The sequence below is a fragment of the Triturus cristatus genome, chromosome 8, assembly GCF_964204655.1.
Source record: "Triturus cristatus chromosome 8, aTriCri1.1, whole genome shotgun sequence".
Taxonomy (NCBI): Eukaryota; Metazoa; Chordata; class Amphibia; order Caudata; family Salamandridae; genus Triturus; species Triturus cristatus.
In genome coordinates this window covers 1225314482-1225334510 of record NC_140591.1, presented here as the reverse complement: position 1 = coordinate 1225334510, position 20029 = coordinate 1225314482, and the positions used below count along the sequence as shown (strand labels likewise).

The following is a 20029-nucleotide window of genomic DNA, read 5'->3' as shown; positions in this document are numbered from 1 at the left end:
GTTTTCAAGTATTTCATAGAGGATAACATTAAATGGACTGTTTCCAGAAAGCTGAAATGGGGGGATAATGAAGTCAATCTTTAGGAAAACAGACCCTGCTGCTCCACAAAAGTATAGGCTGATAAGCTTCCTGGATGTGAGGGCGAAATTATTTGCAAAACTAATTTTAATAATCCCAGAAGAGTAGACTGAAGCTCATGATTTAATTCCGATGGAGCAAGTTGGATTTAAAGATGGACATTCAATGCCTGTCTTCTACTTCAGTTTATGGGTCCTGGCATGAAAGACTATAAAACAAAGAGGCAATTTGTTCAGCTATTTTGTAGATTTCTGTGCTGCATTTAATCTGCTTAATAGGGCACTATTGTGGAAAATATTTAAAAATGTCCAAGTCCCTGCGAGTGCTCTTGATATTCTGGAGGAGCTCCGAAGAGGGAGCTGGGCTAGAGTTGAGACAGCCTCTGCTGGTATATTTTCACATACAATTCCAATTAAAAACAGGCTGTTGGTTGCCCCCCACTATTGTTTTCTCTATACCTACTATATATTCCTTTGGTATAACAGGAAACAAAATCCTTCAGTCCCAAGATGGCAGGGTCACATGTATTATGTCTTTTATAACCAGACAACTTAGTAATTATGGATACAGCACAAATAGCGCTTCAATGGGAACTGGCAGGCGTGTATAGATATTGTAATCTTAAAAAAATAACAATACATTTTGATAAACTAAAGTTATGGTACTCGGATAAAAATCCCTTCCATTCTCCTGGTAGGTGATATTAAAGTGAAAGAAGAGCCTACTTATAACTATTTAGGTGTATTGTTCAGCAGGAAATTACAGGGGAATGATCATATACAAGTATTGAAAGCTGAACCACTAGTATCTGTGGAGTGATTTAAAACTATTAGTAGATATTATGGAGGACAATCATTAGAACCTGTTCCGAGTGCCTATTTTGCAGGGTTATAACCTCAGTTACATTACAGGGCAGACATGAAATGTTAGATGGAATCCATTTTAAGGCATTGATTTTGGTTTTCAAAGCCTTTCTCAAGATAGGGGCACCCTACTTAAGGGAAAGATTCCAACATTATGCACCCCAACGCACCTTGACGTCATCTGCTCAGCTTCTGACCTCCACGCCTAAGGTCCTGTTGTCTCGGATTGGGGGAAGATCCTTTCAAGTGGTAGCCTCTCGCTTATGGAACTCTCTACCTCTTTCTCTCAGACAGGTACAGGATCTCCTCACGTTTAGGAGAAAAACTAAAGACCTGGCTTTTCCAACTGCAGGTTCCGGACAGTTTTTTGCATGGAGGCATTTCTTTCTGTTAGCTGTTATGTGGTCTTTTTGTTTCAGCCCCGGTACACTCCTGGGAGTAGCCACGCGCTTTTATAAGTGCCATATAACATAACATAACATACACCAGTAGGATACAGTAAAAGGAACATGCATGACATATTTGCTGACAAAACTACCAGTGCAACCCAACAAACCCTTGAGAACTTGAGTAACAGTATCAACTGAGGTAAAAAGGCCAAGAAGGAGATCATTCAGATTCATTATATTTGGATCATTTAAATCAAATTAGATAACTTGATTGCGCATATACAAAAATTTGTAGATTGAAACAAAACAAACAGCCATACATGTGAAGCAATTCTTTACTCAATAAGTAGCTTGGTAAGTCTGTTAGACAGGTAAATCTAAAGGGCTAGATTTACTCACAAACATCTTACACATAGTTGTGAAGCAGAAAAATGAACTTAATTTGAAAGGAATCGCAACATGTGTCTAACGATCCACTCTACTCTTAAAAGTCCATTGAATAGAGCGTGCTGATCATGGATGAAGATGGCCTGATGCTTGGGTTGTGAGAAAGAATAGAATATGTAGTCGACATTTCAGTCTCTCATTTAATGAGTAAATGAGACCCTCCTCAGGACTAGATTGCATAGGGTGTTGATCCTGGACCCCTTGCTAATACTAATTTGAAATTGATATAATTACATGTACACCACAACAACATTAGATGGATAATTGGTAAAATCCCCCCCTTCTGCCGGACATAGAATTCACAAATAGTTTTCCATCGACCTTCAGAATCGAATTCCAATTTTTACCAGAAACAGTATGAAATTTACTCATAATATAATTTATATACGTTGCTCGCAGTCTGTCCTAATTTTCTCCATTTATGCATGGCTTTTTTATTTAGTGTATGGACGGTTTGCTCTTTCTCACACTGAACTCTTTCCTTTGCTTTATGACGTGTGTCATGCACGTGTGCATTGTAATTTCACCAATTATCATCCATCTAATGCTGTTTCAGTGTATATGTAATTATTTATATTTTAAATTTGTATTAACAGAGTTTTCTCTCTGCCAAGATATAAATATGGCCCTAAATTACCTAAATTAATTTGAATATTCCAGATGTGATGTATTAAATTATCCCCTTGATGGCCTCTTTACCTCAGTTAATATATTTGGTGAGCCTTCCAAATGCTTTTATGATCCAGGCTAAAACAATGGAAACCAGTTTGACAGTTTTGACTCCCTTAGCCTGGTTTCATACTCTATGATTCTGAGCAAGGCTGCAACATTCTAAGAGGCACACAATTGCAACCCTTTGTAGAGAGGAGATTAGACAAGACACACAAGGTAAGGGAAGTCATAAAACAAGATGAGATAGGTTGATTATAGCTCTTAGTCCCCGAACTTTTCATTATCCTTGTCTGAATATGACTTGCGACTCATCAAGGAATTGCTCCAGGGATAGAGATCTTATTAAATTAGGAAGTAAACCCTCAACTCTCTATATAAGGAAATCGCTGCAAAATGGTTGAGTGTAACTCTGTATTGATTCTGTCCCCAACCTGGAGCTGAGACTGGCAGTTCTTAAAAATAGACTAGGACTGAACTCCTACTTTTTTTACCACTTACGAATTTAAATAAATAAAGGGAAATGTATATACCATCTGAACACAAAATGTGATATTATTCATATATTACTAGATTGTTTTTTTTTAAAGACTGTGTTTTTTTAATGCCAATTTTAATTAAATACAGATTAAGGAATTAGGTGCAATCTGGTAAATTATTAATTGATGTACAATATCTTGATGTAGTATGTCCAATAGGAAAGATTTTATGAGAGATAAAATGCACCATGGGGTTATTTTAGTAGCTCTATGTAAATTGTAATTATGAATTATGTTTTTATGAAATCATAAATATTCAGTTGAATAATGCATGTATCTATGATGTGTAGTTTGATAAATGTCGGCTTAGATAAACTAAAATAACTTTCACTGATTGACTGATAAGGAAGTTTGGTTTACTTTTAAGTATGAGCAAATCTCCTCACAGGTGAGTTATGGATATTTAAGTGGGAGAGGACTCTAAAAGGTGGTAGGCACCCATAAACTCACAGGTTTGCAGGTATTATCAAAGCTTTTGCAGGTAGCATCCACCTTGAAAACTATCTCAGAATAACACTTCTAAAGAACAGTAGTAAATATTTTTTGTGGAGAGAAAGAGGAGAGAAAACATATAAATGGAGATGGCATAGGGGAAGGGCTTCATTTATGGAGGAAACCCTTATGGAGAAACATGAAAAGCGAACTGACATGCTTTTTTTGCAATATACATTTCACACACTTCCGAATGCCTAGGTGTTAATGCATGCGAGCTATCCTACAACAGTTGCAGATTCTAAAAAGGACTCCTGTAAATATTTGTGAATTTCAAAACAGTGGGAAGTTTGCTCTAAACATAGGATTTACTCTATTGAATACATCTTCTGACTCTCTTTATAAATGTACTCTCTATGTGTATCCTAAGTGCTTGCCGGTTATAAAGGCTGCTTAGAAAACCTTGTGGTTGTCTACTTAAAACGTGTTAAGAAAACTAAAGAAAAGGAACACATTTGTGTTTAGTAGTTAAATGGTTAAAAATTGAAACCCATACGCAAGATTACTGTTCAAAAGTGGATCTCCAAAGAACTTTAAGCTGGTGCTGGGTGTTTCCTTTTCATACTTTTTTTGTTCACTTTGTGCCTACCTACAAGTGTGGGCCTGTATGTAGTTATCCTATGCATCTGCATTTAGGTTTGCCTCTATTCATTCCTTTGTGCCTGAGAGTATCCTGAGAGTTAGCCTCTCAACAAGGTGTTGAGGCTTTCCTACAATGTCTTTGCCGGAGAGGTCTGTAGATTTGGATGAACCCTTCCCCGTGACCACAACTAACCTGTGTAGCAATGACAGAGGTCAAAACTAAGATCAGCATCTCTGAAAAGAGTCTAATTGTCACCTGCCAGTCCATGCACATTTGAAGTGTATGGCTGAGGAGTGTTTGTGAGGTCTCTCGTCCTTGTAACAAATATTTGTGGTATATGTTTTCTATCAGTTCTGCCTCCTTAATTACCTACTTATTATCATTCTGCCACAAGGCTTGTCAAATCAATTGTCATATCTGTCCACATGTGGTCAAGCCCAAACAGTGACTCGAGCCATGATGCTTGAGCAGGGCATGAAGGTGGGCAGACTAGTCGACTACCATTGTTTTGGACACACCACATTAAAGGATCATGTATTATCCTGTATGGGCTGACTTCATGTGATTTCTGTTGCCTCCCTGCCACTGAACTCATTGGAATATTGTACAGGTGCTGCTAAACTAGCTCTCCTAAAATATCTATTTCTACAAATCTGGCTGAAGAGATTATCTGCATATCAAGGATAACTAGTTCATGCTTATAAACTTCTATTTTGCAGTTGCAGGAGCCAAAAATGCTCCTAGTGTTAATAAAGTTCTCTTGGCAGGAAAGATGTGCCACATTTTTGAACAATTGTACAGCTCCAAATTTCTAATGAGAGTAAGTAAGTAAAGATAACGGAACCTGCACCAGTTAGGCAGCTGCAATACTTTATTAAAAATACAGGTTACCAGCGATCTAAATCGGAGAGTGTTGACCCAGGGAGAGGAACATAATCTGTGGCGAAATCAGTCCCAGATAATATGTTAAGAATTTCAGAAGAAATGGGTCAGATGCAGGTAATTTTAATTCACTAGTTCAGCCAGCATTTCTTTCAACAACCAACATGTTATAATCATTAACAGATTTCAAATCATTAGCATCACAGGCTCTGCCTTCCACTAAAGTCAATTATATTTTTTGCATTACAGTCAAATTAGGGTGGTTCTCTCTACTACTTCAGTGGTGTTATTTACATATATAAGAATAAGTGAACTCAGAAAGATTTAATCAGGACATGTAGGGAAATAAGTCCGTTTTTACTACACGTAAAGACATATATTATGAGCCTATGCCACAAAGTAGAGACCCATGTTTTTTCTTTTCAACTACACATACTCTGTAATGACAACTATAACATCCAGATTTGGTACTTTATAACTCATACTGATGCTTCATGAGCTATTTTTTAAGCAAGAATATTTGATGCTGCTGAGTATCACATGGGGAAGGGTGCCAATATTTCTAAAAACTACGAGATATTACATTCTTTGGGGTGCATTGCTTGATCTCAGTGCCCAACATGTAAATTCCACAGCTTGGGATTTAACATTTCAGCGCATCTAAAAAGAGGCATTAACAAATACTGTTTGCATGTGTTGCATACTCAAACGTGGTTTATCACTATAAAATCTACCCTGCTGGCTATGCCGATGCAAGGAATAAAGTAGGCAGAAAGGTATGCTTTCTCTAAACGACGCATATTAGGATATTGAATTTAATATAACAGAACAATGATTAGGAGTAGTCCTTCGTGCATTCCAATGGAAGCACTTTCTGAAAGGCGAAAAGATACATCAAATAGCCAAACAATGAGGTCAGAAGTACTCCTACTCTAATTGGATCCAAAGGCCATTCTATGTACATTTTAAAACGCAGGAAACAATTCATATGCCTTCTGTTCTCTGAAGCCAAAACCTAAAATGAATATTTTGCTGCCGCTCTTGTTGCTCTTTTTTGAGAAACACAGACAGACCTGTGGTGTTTTTAATATAATTTACATCCAAAGACTGATTATGATTTAAAAGCATTCCAGTTCACGTTTTTAATTCTTACACTGCCAACGATTCTGTGCATTTCTACAGATTTTATGAGACATGTATACATTATAAGGACAGTGAAAAGGTAATAACTCGTAATACCCACAGCCGATTTACTATATTTGTATGCCTCATTCATCATTATATTTAGGTCTTGCCTAGGCAGCGCTTGCGCTGTCTCGTTGAGACATGCAGTATACCTTATAGCAGGGAAGCTTTGTGGAAGCTCCGCCCACTCTCCACCCATTGGCTTGTGTCTTAAATGCTGCCTTCAAATTGGTTGTAGGCTTCTTTAGTCCCTCCTTATGATGGACATGTCTTCATTTGTGTCCTTCCACGGCTATTGGCCCCATTACTGCATACTACTTTCTTCCTGTGCCTCTCCTCCCTCTCCCCCCTCCATCAACTAGGAGCAAACTTTTTTTTAAGCGCGAACGGAAGCTCCATCACGAGTGCCTGGTTTGCCCTTATCACCTCGAAGCAAACTTTTTTTTTGCAGGATTATGTTGCTCGAACTGTTGAGTTATTGGAGCGCTTTATACGAGCACCAGTTACGAGGACCGCACCGGCCAGCGTGCAGCGGCGCCACACAACCATGTAACTTTAGGGAGTAGTTCTCATTTAATTGTGGCTTTGCTTGTTTTAATTATGAGCACTAATGCTAGTTACCTTCTTTACTGCTGCCGGCCGCGGTGAACCGAATACAGGTCTGAGGCAGGCAGCAGCGTCTATACAAACCACCAAAGGGTTACGATAAAAACAATCTCCTAAAATGATTTATAGCTTAATTAATTATGTAGCTCGAACGGTAGAGTTATTGGAGCGCTTTATACCAGCATCAGTTACCATAATGCAAGGACATATTCATTATTTGGTAGGCGCGGGTCAGAGTAAGTGATTTGTCCAGAATCACGTGACTTTGAGCCGACGCCGAGGCTCGAACTCAGTTCCCCAGCGCCTCAGTTAGCAGTCTAGCTCTCCCCTCATTTGCCCAGAATCACATGATGTTGAGCCGACGCTCCACTTTCAAGTGCTTTTAAGATACGAGGACCGCACCGGTCAGTGTGCAGTGGCGCCACACCACCCTGTAACTTTAGGGAGTAGTTCTCATTTAATTGTGGCATTGCTTGTTTTAATTATGAGCACTAATGCTTGTTACCTTCTTTACTGCTGCCGGCCGAATACAGGTCTGAGGCAGGCAGCAACGTCTATACAAACCACCAAAGGCGTCTGCAGGGTTACGATAAAACAATCTCCTACAATGATTTACAGCTTAATTCAAAACCATGTGAAAACAAAATACACTCAGGCATGATTTTTAACATTGAAAACTAAGGTGATACAGCTCGTTTCACATGACATATTACGAGGATGCAAATCTGTGTGCCGATATATATTTGAATTTAAAAACTGGACGACTGGGTGAAGCAGTGCGGTCCTGCTTGGCAAGGGCCAGACACTCCCTTTTTATCTTGCTGTGAAGGGGTGTTCTCAGTACTACAAATACAGTAAGTACCTCTTTCCTTCAGGTGGGCGCTCCCGGTCTGGTGAGGAGGACTGAGTGCTGACGGCAAGTCTCGTCTTTGCATTACACCGCAGCAGTAACTCAGATGTGGCAAAAGACGTGAGTCATTCTTATGAGAACAGGTAATGAAAAAAACATGGGTGCACTTCGTACCAGTGTATTTTTAGGACGTCTTTCTTTGTTTATTTCTTTTAAGAGCTTCTAGTATTTAATTTAACTAGACTTAGGAAAGAAGATTTGTGTTTCTAATAGCAGAAATAGTGTATGAGGGTACTGGGCGGCACAAATATGTTTAAATTAAAACTCAGATGTGTCTCCCGGAGATAGGTAATACTATCACTCAGTTCTCTCGCTTCAATTTTAGCGCTCCTGGGGCCTTAATACAGGCCTTAATACATAGCTGTCCCTGTACAGAGACAACACTGATAATGAATAGAGTGGAATAATAAGCACCAATACAAAACTAAGTAATACAGTGCAAAAGTGCTAAATCAAAAACGGGCAAACCTCTGCTTTGACCTTCACAATAGGCAATCACATAGTTTTTAATTCCATCCATGAAGAATAGACATTTTAAAGTGCATGCAATAAGACCTGATGCGTGGTTAAAAGTTATAACGACGGTCCGGGAGGTGAATTAACAATGCACTCTTAATACGTGCGGTAATAGCACCCACCTAACCTACGGCGCTAAAAGTGTTTAAGCCCCGCTGCAGCACTGACTCATTTTACTTAATGTAAATATTTAGGACCATTTGTGCTTGAGTTGTATAGAACACGTAGGCGTGAACAGTAACACTCCCTTAACAACAAACCCTTTCTGAATGGTTCAATAGACTTTAAAAAAATATATATATATGGAGTGTGAAACTATTGACATATTGCATTACAGAAATGTAGCTTAAATTCATCCAGTCATGTCTAAACTAGTTTTGCTTCACAAACCGGGGGGTTTGATAGCAATGGGCTTTAACTAAAAAGTGAGTGCAGGTGGTCCCATGGATAATATGGTGCATAGCTAAATACATATAAGGTCCCAAATGCGAGACTGTTGCATTGCAAATGCTTGTTTTTTCATGGGAACAAAATAATCGGAGGCCTTCCCATCCTAGTTCACAAGGGTCATATTTATGTCATGTTTGTGTATATTGACATTTTTTTACAAGTGCTCTTGTGATGGGCAGTGAAGCACGTGCGACCTTCTGCCGCATTAACTGAGATCTGGGTAGATGGCTGTGCAAGATTCAATTTAAAAGAAAGAATGCCTTTTTTATTCGATTACAAATGGGGCTATCTTCACGTCCACAGCATTAACCAGGTAATAGCACTAAACTGCACACGTGCACCTTATAAATACTCAGCAGCAAATACATTGCATGCCCCCAAGTCACATGACCAGAATATTACATATTATCTTCGTACTGAGGGTATATTACACAATGAAAAGCCTTGTTTTAACTGGCCATGCAGTTTTGTGGTTGAGTGTCCTTCGTACACATTTTGAGCAGTGGATATTGAATTGTGTAGTCCAAGCTTGTGATGAACTCATTCTTACCAACCCGGCCCACATTCAAGTCACACAGCTTCTAAACAGAAGCTGTCAGGATGTGTTTGAACTGCCAAAATACGGCCATGTGAAACCAACCTTGAAATACTTCCTCTGTCCCCCATTGGTACTGAAGGATTAATTTAATATTATCTTCATGACCCACAAGGTCTACTGCAACACAGAATCTGTGTAACTACAATTACAAGCACCCCATTACCACCAGGTCTCTTCAGTCAACCAATTGTCTGTGGATTCACCAATGATCCTACAAACATCAAAAACCCAGTGGTTGAGAACTAGGGGGCATATCAACAAGGGCTTTATCTCTGCTTTTTTGGCTTTAAAAGCCAAAAAAGCAGAGATAAAACTAGCACCCTATCAACAACAGGGTGCTAACACGCAAATTTGCATGTTAGCACCCTTTTACTCTACGCTTCTCCTTGCATCTCTAATGAGATGCAAAGGGGGCGTTCCAGAGTAAAATAATAGGAGAAATGTCGCTAAGCGACATTTCTCCTATTATCAAGAATGTCGCTAACCCTGTTAGAGACAAAAAAAGCAGCGCTAACCGCGGTTAACGCTGCTTTTTTACGTCTGCTAATTTTCAGACTTAGCCATGATATCCTATGGAAGGAGGATATCATGGCTAAGTTTGCCTGTCCCTATCAACAAGGTAACGTGTGATTATCGCTGGGTTTCCAGCGATAATCTCACGTTAGCCTGTTAGCGTGTAGATTTTTATCGCTATTGAGATAAGCGTTGCTAATAGCACGCTATCTCAGCGATAAAAATTCACGCTAGCCGGCGATAATTATACTGGCGCTAAGTGCGCTTAGCGATAATTATCGCCGGTTGTTGTTGATATGCCCCTAAGAGTTCACAAACACATATTCTGGAACACACGTGTCCTGATACTGAGGACAGAAACAAACTACCTGTGATTCGGGAAACTGCTAAATGCAGAACCACATAAGCAGGCATTTGACCTAAGACGTCAGGTGGTTCAGTGTTCACAGCATTTCATGTAAGGGGACTTCCGTTGCATTTCATTGGACTTTGCCTTTCTATCTGCTCTTCGCCAGTTAGTAACCCTAGTTTATTGCTTCCTTTTGTAAGATGGGTTCTGAAGTAGTCACAAGGTGACATGTTTTCACAAAACACAAAAATAAATAAACAAATAAATAAATAAAGGTTGTATTAGATGCTTGTGTGGCTTGGGATTCCCCATGGTGCAGGATATTATTGGAACACTAGGTGCAGCTCAAACACTGTGCATATCATCACTCTGGTTTCATGTGGGCGTATAAATGAAGTTCTCAACCCCGCCTCATGCAGTTGAGATGCCTCTGAAGTTTGAAAACACTTTTTTTTAAATATTAAATTCATGATTCAACTGCTAAATGCTTGCTTTCCACATTCACCACTCCTTTGAAAGACAGCATATGCATGGTTAGAAGAGGTTGTTGCCTAACAGTGCTAGGTATATAGATCTGAGCTGTCAAGTCCTGCACCTTCACCTGGGGTTTACGGGGGATGGTTAAAAAGGCACATGGAGAAGGAAACAGCTCTAAAAGTAAACTCCTTTACCATGGAATTTACCAAAGCATGCTCAAGAGTTATATCTGGTTTCTCTCCCTTATACCACAACTATATGATCCACCCACACCAGTCACCACACTCACCACCTTTATTTTCGTTCACACTGCGTATGTGTCAGCTTATTGCTTACGAATTGATGTCTTTTAAAACACAAGTACAGTAAAATAGGCATTGGCCTGCATGCTTCTTTCCAACACATAAAGAATAGTGTTAGTTTTATTCATTCTCTCAAAGTATATTCTGTTGAGTTCAAAGCTATTATACAATTGTGAACAGATCTTAGTAATGGATGCAAGCATACATTTTCATGAGAGAGAGGCTGGTGGGCAGAAAAATTTGACATTTCGGTTTGTGAAGCCAAATGCTGATACATACTTGCTGCTTTGAAATAAACAGGATATAGAGTTGATTGCATAAGCCCATTAGTTATTTTTGGTGCTATATTTTCTTTTGCAGTGATCCATGTCTCTGTGGTTCTTTATTTTAATGGGTGAATCCTCCATACTCCCCCTAATTCTCTAGACCCTGCCCGCCTCGTGATTTTCCCTGCTCCCCAGTTCTCTCTTTCTTTTCAGAACCCTCACGCCCCAAAACGTCTAGGAGACTTTAAACCTCGTTTTTCCTGCTCCCCTGCAATAGCCCCAGGGCTGGACTGGAAACCAAAACCGGCCCTGACAAAGTGCTCGGCCGGCCCCCGGGGGGTTGGGGGTGCGGCCGAGCTCTTTGCCAGGGCCGGTTTTCGGCCGATTTTGTTACAGGGCCGATTTTGCAGCTATGCTGCAAATACGGCCCTGTAACAAGAACGGCCCCCAGGGGCCCAAAACCGGCCCCCACCCGTGCAGCGCACCGGGGGATTGCCCGGTGCCCGCTAGGGCCAGTCCGGCCCTGAATAGCCCTGTCAGTCACCCATCTCATATTTTCTGGGTGTACTTTCTTCTTCGGGAATGTCTGACCTCTGCAAAAGTCTCACAGTACAGATTTATTTAATACTGCGTTCCTGTTGAGGGTTGGGATCCATGTTTATAATCTGGGCACCTCTTCCTCTGGATAATCACATGAAAGCATGCACACATGTGGACAAATACACAACACTAAGCGCCTTATTATGAGTTTGGCGGTCCGATAGTGGCGGTGCGGCTACTCCCGCAATGGTGATCCGACCGGCCTTCTACAAGGAGGGCGGTCGGACCGCAATGACACTGTTTCAGCTGCCTGGGATACTAAATATGCTGGTGGTACCACGGCGACACGGCCCAGCATATTAGGAGATTTCTCACCGTCACAGAGAATGCCATGAAAAGTGTGGCTGTGAGGAAACAAAGGGGCCCTCTGTTGTCTCTGCGCCCGGGGTTGCATGCAGGGGGATCATGATGTGCCCCCCTCGATCATTGCACCCCCAGCTCCTGCATGGCATAGACTTAACAGTCCATGCCCTGCAGGAATGTGTGGTGGCGCTCCCATTGTGGTGCCTTGCTCAAGCTCTCGTATGAGCCTTAGCACCTGCACTGCCATGGGCCAGCCGCCTCAGGACCATCCGAACTGGATGCGGGTCGCAATCAAGCAGGAGGTCTCAATATGGCTTGGCGGTTTGAAAGCGGGGCACTAGCATGGCGGCCCGCTGACTCACCTCCAAAGTCATAATAAGGCCCTAACTCTTTAGCCATCTTTCAATCGATTTCGAAGAACTGTGTAGCTATGCGTAGTACAGTAGATTCTTTTGACTTTTCAATGTTTTTTAATCGAATGCCTGAAATATATCATGTCAATCACTACACATTGCCGCAACTTCCATATCAGTCTGATACAATACTCAAATACTACATTATTCCTCGTACTTTAAAGCACTTCATACAATCAGCTAATGTTTGAACTTTCCATGTCAGTTTGTACATTTTTAGTCAATGAGACTATACACCTTTTCCTGCGTATGAAGATTTTCACTCAGTTTATAACTGGAGATGATCCTATAGAATAGATGTTTGGCACATACCTGGCTCTTGTGGCTATCTTTGTTTCTTTCAATTGATGTGCTTGCCATGTTGCTGGTAGGTAACTGAACGCTTTCATCTTCATCTGGTAAGCCTGGAGAAATCAATGAAGCCAAAAGAACAGCTGTAAAGGGAATACGCATGCTGCTGATAACTTCCATGATGATATATTACTTAGAAAAATATACAAAGGTGAGAAATTCGAGTGAAAATCGTAGGCTTGTTTCTATGATTTGACACAGACAAATGTGTCCACTGCAGCAGATATTTTTACATTCTTCATAGCCTTGGGCTCTAACTATTCTGCTTTTGATTCAACTCAAACTCTGACACAAATCCAAGTTAAATGTCCTTTTTTAATGTTATACATGAACACTTCCTGTCAGTCAATAGCATATTAGGACACTGTTAGGACAATATTGCTTTGACCACAGCAAGCCAATATGTTCTTATGTGACCGCCTGTTCAAATAAAACGAAGGGGTGGTGCATATGTCGGGCAATATCTTACTCATTTTAAGGGTTTTGTACATTAGATTTGCTATGAGTGGTCTACATTTTACCCATTGTTTCATTCCTAATACTTTTTATTGGGGATTGTTTTTTAAATCCACAAATATGTCAGTTTAAGAACTATTACTAAAGTTGATCCATATACAGGAAAAAGGCAACCTAAATAACAATTAACAATAAAGAGAGGGAAAACAAGAAATTAAATAAAGAGACAGGCAATAAAGAGAAAATTAATAGGATATAGTTAGCACAGCATAACCAATGTGATATAGTTTTCCGTGGCAACTAAAATAATGAATAACTTTCAGGTGGCTACGAGAATTCGATTCTAACAGCAGAGTCAGAAGGCAACCTTAGGTCATTCATGGTTATAATAGGATTACCAAGTTGTGGTTGGGTACAAAATTGGCCTGGGAAGTAACGTTTTGATGTGGTTTTACTTTTTGGGCCTCATTTCAGGTTTTACATCCTTTTGTGACCCGTTTTCCAGCATGCTCTCCTCATTACACCAGCCGCTGTCCGTGGAGGGAGTTCCGTGGGGCGGAAAGGCGGGGCGGGGGAGTGGCAGGGTGGGGGTTACTAAAAACCGGAATATGGATAATTGGAGGTAAGTAAACAATTAAATATATAAAACGAATTTCGTTGCGCGCCCGGCATCGCTGCAGGGCGCGCAACGAAATTCGTTTAATTTATTTAATTGTTTACTTACCTCCAATTATCCATATTCCTATGAATTGTTAAACAGCTCTGTGTTGTTGCAGTATTTTATTCAAGTATGTACATTATGCTTTTAGAATTTCTTGAAATCAAATAAAGTCTTTATGATGATGATGATGATGGGTTACCACCAGTTTTAACCTGGTGGTAAAGTATTACTGTTTTGCAACTGGAATTCGGTCGCAAAACAGTGATGCATACCATACCAATTTGGTATTTGGAAGGGACGCCCTAAACATACCCCTCGCAAATACCGAATTGCAAATGCAAAAGGCACAAGTTACTAAGGGCTTGATTTGCTAACATTAGGAATACCGATTTCCTAATTGAGATTCTCTCTGAATTCGAATTAGGATATCAGTATTCCTAATGTATGAAACATTTTTGAGTTTCATTAGTGATTTCTAGTGGGTTGCAAATAGACCTTCTTCATGTACAATAATGAGGTAGGTCGCAATTTGCGACCCATTAGGAATTGCAGCCATCAGAGGGATGGTGGTCTGCTGAGGTCATCAGTCCACCATATATGTGATTGGTTTTTGAAAAAGTTATTTTTTTTTCAATGCAGCCCATTTTCCGTACAGAAAAAAGGGATGCATTTAAAAAAAGAAAACTGAAACTTTGCAGTTTCATTTTTTAAGAGTAGGCAGTGGTGCTCTGTCCACTGTCGGCTCTTAAAAATATTTTTTAATTACATTCTCATAGGGAAAGGGGTCCTTAGGGACTCCTTCCCCTTTGCAAATGTCTTGCCACAAGTTTTAAACCGGTGGTAAAGTATTACTGTTTTGCGACTGGAATTCGGTGGCAAAACAGTAATACATTCCATACCGATTCGGTATTTGGAAGGGACGCTCTGAACACACCCCTTCCAAAAACGGAATCGCAAATGCTAAATGCAATTCTATAACAAGTTAACGAATCACATTTTGTACATTTCAAAAAGCATTTTTCAGGTCACAAACAGCCCAATTTCTGGAATTGAAGTCTACGAAAAACCACGTTTCTACAACACACTGAATTTTTACATGCATGGTGATTGAAAAGAAAACAACTTATGGAAAATAACAGTACCAAAAAGTTGCACCATCTTGTATTTCCTGGTAAAGCCACTTTGGCACGTGGTAAAGTGCTTCATTGAGGACATACCTCAATTTTGCATCACAAAAAGAATTGGAGGCATGAATGTACTCTAAATACTTCCAGCTCATAACATATTACTGTGAAGATATTTGTTCCTTGGTGAAGTTTAAAAAGCAAACTTCCTTATAGCACTACCCACACAAACAATATGATTACATGAAAAGTGCATCCGGTTTCTGTAATGTTAGCCATGAATGATAGCGCTTTTACACAAATCATATTAATACACAACATATTGTCATTGTGCACTCAGGGGAGGCTGAGGCTCCCTTGAATGGCTGACTGATTAATACACAAGGAAAAGGGACATGTTGAGGTGGCCTCTTAAAGTGTCAATATTCAAAATGTCACAATAGTAATTCAATAGTATGGCAGCAATTGACATTTTTATATGTCTCTCTTCAAAACAAGGACAAAGTGAAAACATTACATAAAAGATGACACATGAATATGTCCCACTTACAATCACATGGAATGTTGTGTACATCATTTATGTATACATGATTTTCATTCTTTATATGTAGGCACACTGCAATGATCCATGTGCCAAAGTGAGACCTGAATAGTCCATCAGGTGAAACTGATACGGTAGAAAATATATTACAGCATGATTTAAGCTCATAAGCGTAACCAATGATCTAAACTGACTCATAGGCACTAAAATGTGTAGATGTAGGCAAAAAGTGCACAGTGACTTAAAACCATTTATACATTTACATGACACACAAAAAAGATTCTGGTCATGTCAGGTGGTTTGATCGTGAAGTTTTCAAGTTCCCAAGAACTGCTACACAAGGATAGCGATATACTCACTGAATTCACTGTGCATTATGCAACCCACTACAAGTTTAGAAGCTTTCCACTCCATGTTGATTACACTTAATATTTTGAACGTATTGCACAAGCTTGGCTGACCAGTGCTCAACAGAAATTCCTTGCCACTCCCATTATCCTAGACGAAATTCCCATAGTCATTTCTGGCCTGCCAACTTGTAAAGCACATGGAAATGATGGATTTTCCAGTTAATTCTATAAAACTTACTCCAAAAACCTAGCTCCAGGATTGCATCAGGTACACAATGAAGCACTAACAACCAGCACCCTTCCTCCCTCGCTCAGGGAGGCACTACTAGTAACATTATTGAAGCCAGGCAAAACCCCTACATAATGCGACTCATATAGACCATTTTCTTTAATGAATAGTAATGTAAAAATACTGCATATGGTTCTGGCAAATAGAATGCATCTCTTCCTACCAAACATGGTCCTACCAGGTGGGGTTAATTTTAGGCAGATCGACTACCCATAACTTCTATACCCTTTACATACTGATTCATCAATTAAGCACTGAAATGGAAGCAGTGGCAGTCTTCCTAGATGCCACCTAAGCATTTGGCTTTCTAGTGTGGGAGTTTCTCTTTGCTGTACTAGCTAGGATACGCATCTCACCAACATTTTCCAAATGGATTTGCTTGCTATATACCAAGCCAACAAATAGAGTTTGGTTAAATGGACTCCTACCTGACCCATTTGATATAGAAAGGAGAACCCACCAAGGTTGTCCACTGTAACCTCTACTATATACTCTTGCCTCTGAACCACTGCCTTGTGCTATGAGACAGCTGCATATTGATACAGGCCTACAATTCAGTACACAGAATATAATGACTTCTTCATAAGCTGACAACATCACCCTTTATTTGAAAAATCCAGTTTGTAACCTCATTCCAGTCATATGGGAATTTATTATCTACAAGTCACTGGCAGTGCTTTCCTTTAAATAGAATAAGTCTACTATGTTCTCCTTGGCACCATAGACACATGAATGCGAGCTGGAGTTCACTCATCGAAAGAATCACATTAATGAAAATGGTTGTCCTGACTAAACTATTATACGTATTGTATAATATTCCTACCTCTCTAAAAAAAACAATTTTTCAAAACATTCATATCTCACATGATCACATTAGCGTGGGCAGGAAATCAGCCTGGAATCAACTGGTACGTATTAACTCTGCCGTATGAACAGGTGGGATGTCCACCTTGGACTTCGAGTTGTACAATCTCTGCGCACAGGAACAATATGTTCAACAATAGTTGCACCCTCCTTTGAACATGGACCTTCTGGCCATTGAGAAGCATACTCTACCTCTCTCACTACATTGACTGACCAGACCCCAGATGTATTAGACCTGAAATAAACTCAACAGCCAACACAAAGGCATCATGGGAGGGACTCAGGAAACCAAGCACCATCCTATATGTCCCAGAGCAAGCTTTTGATTATTACTCCTCATTGCCTCAAGAACCTATGCCTTTGGAAGGCCTTATCCTTGCTGCCAACACTCCCCTCATCAAGACACTTGACTATACACAGCTATGCAGTCGGATACCACGGTTACAATACCACAGGCCACAACGCTATGGGTATTCATTCTGGAGACAGCTCTGTCAGAAAAGGAGCAGCAAGACTGCTGCAGCCAGATTAGCTCCTTGCCTCCAAATGGCAGACTGTGTCTAATGCATATTAAACTTATGAACCAAACACACACATCCTGAAGGCCAGGAAATTCAACCTTTCCGCTAGCATGATGCATTGGAATCAAATGGCAAATTTATACATCTAGCGTGGAAATACTGAGAGAGGTCATTTCAGCAATTATCCATCATGACCGATATCAATGTATTCCCCTTTCCAAAGATGGCCCTTGTGGGCCGCACTGACCAGACTCCACCATGTGTCTGATATTTTATTTGCTGTTTGCAAAAAGGCGGGTGGCATTAGTTTGGGGAAGAAATAAAGTTCCATCGACCAAAACATGGATATTCGATCTTACATTCTGCATCGAACAGCAAAAGGTTTACTTTTCCACTCTCCCGCCGACCAGAAGCCCCAAAAGATATATGGCTACCACAGCAAACATACCTGGATAATGCTGCCACCCCCACTTAGGAAACCACATTCTGAGATGAGAACATGATGTACGATGCTAATGTCGTAACATGTTCAAGAGATCTACACTGAAGGTAAAAGTGAAATATATGCAAATTGTTAGCTCAAGTGGTAGGAGATGGCTTCCATTTACTAAGTGTCACTTACTTAGCTTTGATGGTTGATAGCATGTATGACAGACATGAACATAGCAATGCTCTATGTCTAGCCCAGAATGATATTTATCACCTCAGCAATATATTGATATTGCGTTGTCAGCACTTGACTTCATGAAAATGTAATGGTATCTATATCTGTACTGCTCTTGCTACCGGGTAACCAGTTAATGGTTGGAAAAAGTTAAATAAAAACATTTTTTTTTAAACGTTCTCATCTCATGTTAATTGTTGATCTTGAAAACTTTACCCAGATACGTTTTCTGCATTGGGGCCATCATATAACCTCCACAATTACAGTCAAAATTCCTAAGAACATCATTAATCCAAATCCCAGAGCACAAACTAGTATTACCATGAGCCACCTAGCAGGTGGCTCACATGGATGAAGATAGCCCAAAGGCATAAAATACTTAAATGTGGATGCATTGCAATCAAATTATTTAAGAGCCAATCTATTTTATTTATCTATTTGGACCAAATGCCACTATCTTTGTATTTTAAGCATTCAACTGATTTGTATCACAATAGAGCTGGAGAAGCTTCAACTTTTCTACAACTTTTCTACAAATCTTTGGAGGAATATCCATACCGAAACTACATCGTCCACATACAAGTGAACTGGCAATGAAATCACTATCTTTTTGTGAAATCATTCCCTCTCCATGTAGACTGCCAGGGAAATCCTTCATAAAGGCACCGAGCATAACTAAAGCACGGAAACAACTTTGACATGTTTCATTTCGAGGCGTAGCCTAGTCTAGTTTATTGACCTCCAGGTGATGGCACAAAAGAGAACATTAGGAATAGCCATAGCCCCAGCTTTTCCTACAACAATGGTTTTCAAACTTTGTTAAAAGCATTCAATATGTCTACAAAGGTTTTAAGTACATTTCTCTGGTGGCTATTAGGTTTTATCTATTAGATGTTTTGATCAGGGACAGAGTAGTTGTTTGGAAATCCCACCTTTCTCCTTGGGAAAGCATCATATTTAGTCAGCACAGATTAAGACAGACTAGAACTAGCTTGGCAAAGAGCTTCCCAATTGTGAGATGAAAAGAAAATATTTGGGTGCATCCATGGCCCCTTTTTATTTTTTACTTAGACACTGCTGCATCTTCACGCCTATTCTTCTTGAAAGAAGATGGGCTGAATGACAGGCAGTTATAAAATGGTCACCAATAAATTGGAATTCAATTTAAGGATGTGATTATAGATCTCTCAAGCACAGATTTCCAAAATAGACTTCTTCATTACAAAACAGGAAAAAGGTTTTGCTAATGCACAATCTCATATTTTACAGAAGGAAACATGGATGAAGGAGTAAATCATTCTGTCATATATGTAAACCATGTTTTCTCAGAAATGTTAGGATAACACTCCACAACGCCTTCTTTTCCAATTAGGAACTCATTTTCCAAAGGGCTTGAGTCCATCATACATAAAAGGCCATTTATAGAAGGAACATTTTATCTAGGGGTGGATGGAGCTCAAAGAGTTTCACACCCAGTGGAAATCTGCGGAGTAACAGAAAAATTCCACAAGATTCTGTGGAATTCCTCCAATGGGCGGAGAAAATGCAGCTTGCGCTGCAATTTAGCTCCGGTAGTGTGAGCAGCGCTATAATTTAGCACGAATGGCACAATGTGTTGATTATTCAAGTAGATTTGCTGCCGCTCAAGTGCTGACCACTCGTGAATGCTGGCAACCGCCCACGTTAGAAAATCACGCTAGGGGACACCAACTCTTCCACATATTTTAGAGCCTCACTGGAGCAAAATTCAGCCACTCTGCAATTGAAAGAATTTGTC

At 40.0% G+C, this 20029-nt stretch overlaps 1 protein-coding gene across 2 annotated transcripts in view; it reads right to left on the bottom strand.

The window, feature by feature from the left end:
- Positions 1 to 20029, bottom strand: part of MYO16 (myosin XVI) — a 2357781-nt gene that overhangs the window by 124819 nt on the left and 2212933 nt on the right. The window contains exon 34 of one of the 2 annotated variants that reach the window (XM_085622905.1): positions 12744 to 12865. In XM_085622905.1, the coding sequence (XP_085479031.1) occupies positions 12744 to 12865 (122 nt within the window). The remainder of the gene's footprint in view (positions 1 to 12743; positions 12866 to 20029) is intronic. The other variant, XM_085622906.1, reaches the window with a different exon arrangement.